The sequence below is a fragment of the Panthera tigris genome, chromosome B3 (genome assembly GCF_018350195.1).
Source record: "Panthera tigris isolate Pti1 chromosome B3, P.tigris_Pti1_mat1.1, whole genome shotgun sequence".
NCBI classification, from domain to species: Eukaryota; Metazoa; Chordata; class Mammalia; order Carnivora; family Felidae; genus Panthera; species Panthera tigris.
In genome coordinates, this window is record NC_056665.1 from 69,912,211 (window position 1) to 69,917,564 (window position 5,354).

At 35.3% G+C, this 5,354-nt stretch overlaps 1 protein-coding gene across 1 annotated transcript; it reads right to left on the reverse strand.

The window, feature by feature from the left end:
* Positions 1-1,249: 1,249 nt before the first annotated feature.
* Positions 1,250-2,185, reverse strand: LOC102971613 (olfactory receptor 4F15-like). The gene has a single exon (XM_007087493.2). It carries the CDS (start codon positions 2,183-2,185, stop codon positions 1,250-1,252), a length of 936 nt encoding a protein of 311 aa, XP_007087555.2.
* Between the last annotated feature and the right edge of the window lie 3,169 nt (positions 2,186-5,354).

The window sequence follows — 5,354 nt, forward strand, 5'->3', positions numbered from 1 at the left end:
CTGTTTGGTGTTGGAGCAGATGAGACAAACCCAGCAAACTGCTACTGGGAAGGAGTTCCGAAAGAGTTGGGGGAAAAACAAGAGACTGTAGTTTCTCGGAAGTCCAGTGGAATATTTGAAAGAGGGAGTGGTTAGCAATGATCGAGTAAAGAGGAAATTTCCACCCAGATGAATGCCAAAGCATTAAAAGAAGTATTAATGATTAATTTGTATGGAGGAAGCAGAGATGTTTTTGGAAAGGTTTCTTGGAGAAACGCAGGACAAAAAATACAGGCATTATTTTCCTCAATTCAGCAGATTTTATTCACAGGGCAGTAGAAATAAATGAATGAAAAAGTTATATGTAAGTTTAATAAAGCATTTATTCCAAGTATAGAAATTCTTAATTAAACTGAACATGCTTTACTATGTTTGGCTTGTTATCCAAGGCTATCACTCAGATATATAAGCTCCTGGGAGGTGTTTTATCTGACTAAGAAATCATATTCAAGGAAGCCAGGGCCTTTAAATATACACCCTTGGGTGATTATTCTTCTTTGGAACAGCTATTATTTCTATGCATTTTTTTTCCTGGGGAATAAACCAGTTGGTTGAATATTGGAAAGACTTCATTTTTACAATAGTAGAGAGGCAGGCAAAAGTGCAAAAAGCTCTGGTTTGTATTTACTAAAGTATCGGTAGCATTAAGGAAATTCTGTCTCTACCTGTAATTCTAATCAAAACCTAAAACTACAATGGCATCCTAAACTGACAGTCAAGTTTGTGTTCCAGGCTCAACATAAGTAACACACAGTTTATTTTGTTCTTATTCTAAGTTAAAATAGGAATTAAAAATATAATATATGGATTTTGACTTCCTTAAAGTCACATTTTATCTATTAAGACCATAAGTTTACTATGAGATATATTTATCATTTTTGAGGTATTTATTGATAATGAGAATAAATACAATAAGCAAGTCCCAGAAAATGTCACTTAGAAAATGGTATTTGAATGTTAAGTTTACTTCTAGAAATCAGCTCAGTTTTCTATTCTCATCTCTGTTCTCGATGGAAGTAGATGAGGTCAACTTATTCTCTGTCGCTAGCCAAATAGAGTCACCTCTGATTCAACATTCAATTTCTACAGATGGGCTTTTATTGAACTATCTCCCCACATGGTGGCTCTTTTCATAGTAATGTTGACAGTCATATGACTTGCAGTGTTCTTGGTGACTTGCAGCATGTAGAATCTAGATCTCCATTCATTATTAGATACCAGTAGGATGCACAATCCGCTTGCCCAGTCTTCTCATGGCCACTCTCATGTCTTTGTTTCTTAATGTATAGATGGCAGGATTCAAGATGGGGGTGATAGCGAAGTCGACTATGAACAAATACTTATCCAGTGATGATGTAGGGAAAGGCCACACATAGAGAAACATGCATGGCATAAAAAACAAAATCACTACAGTGATGTGAGCTGACAATGTGACAAATGCTTTGGACAAGTCCCCTGAAGAACGTTTCCAGACAGTGACCAAAATGAAGATATAGGATATAATTAAGGAGAAGAAAGTAGCCATGGATATAAACCCACTGTTGGCAATGATTACAAACTCTAGCTTGTAAGTGTCTACACAAGCAAGTTTCATGACACGAGGAAAATCACAGTAAAAACTATCTACTTCATTAGGGCCACAAAAGGGCAGGTTTATGACAAAAACAAACTGAGATACAGCATGGATTATCCCTACTATCCAGGCAGCCACTACAAAGGAGACACACGTTTTGGGGCTCATGATGGTCAGGTAGTGGAGAGGTTTACAGATTGCGGTGTACCGGTCATATGCCATGGCTATGAGCAGCACCATCTCAACTCCACCCATGACATGAATAAAAAATATCTGTATCATGCATTTTGGAAAGGAAATGATGTTGCAGTCAGTGAAAAGATCAGAGATCATTTTGGGTACTGTGGTAGAGGACAGACCTAGATCAAGAAGAGAGAGGTTGGCCAATAGGAAGTACATGGGGGTGTATAAATGAGAGTCAATAATTACCGTGAACACAATGAAGAGGTTTCCTAGGATAATTCCCATGTAGAACACAGAGAAGAACCAAAAGAGAAAAAGGTGCATCTCCCATGAATTTGAAAGACCAATCAATACAAATTCAGATACCACAGAGTCATTTGGTCCATCCATTGGCTCAATCAGTAGAGAAGACGCTGAAGTATTCTGAAGGTAGAAAATAAGGAAGAATTGAGAAATATGGGTACTGAACATTGATGTGCTTTTGCCCCTCAATGAATTTGTGGAAGATATGTTGTAATTGCCAAAATGTGAAGCTGGAAAACATACAGAGAAGGCAAATGAAAGGAAGATAAATGAATAGGATAATTGAGATAATCATAAGTTCAACTAGAGAGAGAAAGAAACAATTATTTGGAAACATGGAGGAATTAGGAGCAAAGAGTAACACTTCCTGGTAAAGAGCCTCTTTACCATGCTCGTTGTCCAATAATTCAGTCTTTCTCAGTCTTTTCCATATACATTCAGGAAAACATCTTCTGTTTCGTGAATAGTTATCCATAATTTGAATGTTCAAACTCTTAATGATATTTGTACACACATTTTCTTGCAGAATGTACTCTCTGACTAATCTTTACTTCACACCTGTGAAATCTTGGGAATTAACACTCATTGTGACCAAGCCAATGAGTAAAAGCCAATGAGTAAAAGAGTGTTGAATGTAAAAGGAGTGGTAACATAAAATGAAAACGCTTAGTCCTTTGATAGTTTACAATTTTTGTGATTGCAACAAGTCACTTGGAAAATTAAGATACATTTGAGGTCAAGTGAACCTCCCAATGCCAAAAAGAGAGTGTCAGAAGACTCAGAAAAATGGCTTTTCAGTACTTTGCTAGGATTGAGAGAGATTTTGTGCTTTTGAAAGGTGTGTTCTAGGATTAATGAGTGGCAATTTAAACACAAAACAGAAATAATTATGCTCACTGAATCAAAATATTTAATCATGATATACTAAGAGCATGTCAAAACTACTGGATCTCAAGCATCATGAGAGCTTGTCTTCAAATATTTGAAGCTTAGTTCAGCTAAAATGCTATTTGGAGGTGTGCAAAATTGCTCCCAACAACTTTTTTCCAGGGGAATATCTGTTTTCAGTTTGAATAAGTAGAAAGGATGAAGATATATAAATTCATTTGGACCCATTCATTATTTAATTTAAAGTGAAAAATTAAAAGGACATTTAAGAGATAAGATATTAGAAGATATGCAGAAGGGAATTGAGAAGATTAGTACCAAAATGAGTGTGGCCATTATAAACAATGCAAATTTGGATTTGACAAGTCCACTAAATTATAAAGTGACAAAACCTGGTTACAAATGAGTATGTGTTATGTGATATGCTCTTTACAAGTATACACTACAAAAATATGTAAATACATGAACATCTCAAGAAGATCACTGGATCAATGACATTTTAGGTAATTTTAATATTAAAAAACTTGACCATGTATATTTTGTTTTTTTCTATATTGGCCACATGTTTGTAATAAAAACTGTGAAAATGTAGAAAGAGACTCATAAATACAGAGAAGAAACCTGTGGTTGCCAGACAGAAGGGTTGTAGAGGGTTGTAGAGAAAGGGGTGAAGGGAGTGGTGCTCCATCCATCTCTGTCTCTGTTTCTCTCAAATAAATAATAGAGAAGGGCAAGAGAAAAAGAAGCATCTTATGAGATTTATGGAGAGAGTAGAGAATGCATATATGTGAGAGAGGTAGATTATTACATATTTTTGGTACTAGATTTATAATTTAAAATTTAAACCATCATTTCTTGGGGGTAAATGACAATTACTGGTATACTGTGTAGAAAATCTTGGTGTTTTATGCTTAATTTTAACCAGAACTTTACACGTACATTCAATACGTGTGAATGAGTTTGGAGTTAAGGAATATTAATGATTGGCAACTGAATGGCTTTTTATAGTATGCTGGTGTGTTATTTGAAACATGCAAGTCTTACACTGAAAACAATGGGAAAGCATTAATATAAGCTATCTTTAGTTTGCTAATCAAATTTTATTCTTCCTAATATTTCCTAAAACAGAATTGACTGAAGAAATCTGTCTAAAGAGAAAAGCTAAAGGTGTGTAGCGAAATCAGACTTACTAGTGACTGCGTGCTATGTTGTGATGATTACCCTGCTTACAGAGGATCCCATCTTTGCTCATGATTTATCAGGAATTGATTCTAGTAATTAGTTTATTCTGAAAGATTGAGTTCATGCTTACAGCATGAGGAGAGGATGAATTCAATCTGCTTAAAAATTTTTTAGTTGTTTTTCTTGCTTAGAAAACATTAAGAATTAGAAATTCTTTGGAGGCAGAGTCTCAAAAGAGTTGGTTTCTATCCCTGCTGGATATTTTGACTTTAACATTCAGAACATAGAAAACTTTTTATGTAGGTAATGCAGATAATCAGGTAGAACTCAGGTTTTTTTATTTTAGTGATTGAAAATTCCCACTTCTTAAGGGGCCAAGAGCAATTATCACCAACCTAAAACTGAAAACACAGAGAAGCAAAGCTGTCCCAAACTCATTTTGCCAGTGTCTTGTCACTGTTGTACCATATTTTCAGAACTGATGGATACCAGTTATTAATCCATATTCATTCTTATTCTCTCTTTATTTCTTGACCCAGTCATTGGCTAACATCATCAAATGCTTTATCAAATATGCCAAGTGGAGGGACTCCACTCCAGCATTCCCCATATGAGGACAGAGAATCATTTCCATTTGTTCAGTCGGTTAGGAGCATGAGTGGGAATGGAGTGGGCAAGAAATATTTACCATATTTGGTCTTCACAATAGCAAATGTGAAGTGTCACATAAGACGATGAAGAAAGTGGTGAGAGGTACAAGATTCTTGAGATACCAACCTACCAAAACCAGACATCATAAATGTTAATCTTTTCAGAAATATCTCCTTCATCAGGCTTAATATAATTTTGTGATTAAAATAGTAAGAATAGTCGTCAAGGGACTGGAATAACTGAAGACAGAAGGAAAGTATACAAGTGGAAAAGAAAGAGAGAAAGTGGAATGGAAGAATAAGAAGGGAGAGATTGCTATGGTATTGCTCAACATTAGGAATATTTTTCTAACCTACCTGTTCTGTTCTAGGGTGTGAAGCAGCATTTGTAGAATCTCAATATTTTTGTTTTCTACTTTGTAGTATAATCACCTTCAAGACAAAAATATATGTTTCTTCCCAGTGAGAATACAGTTAATTAGTGGTAGTAGGTGTTAGTGACCCACTGATATTTCTTAGATTTCTACTAACCAGCC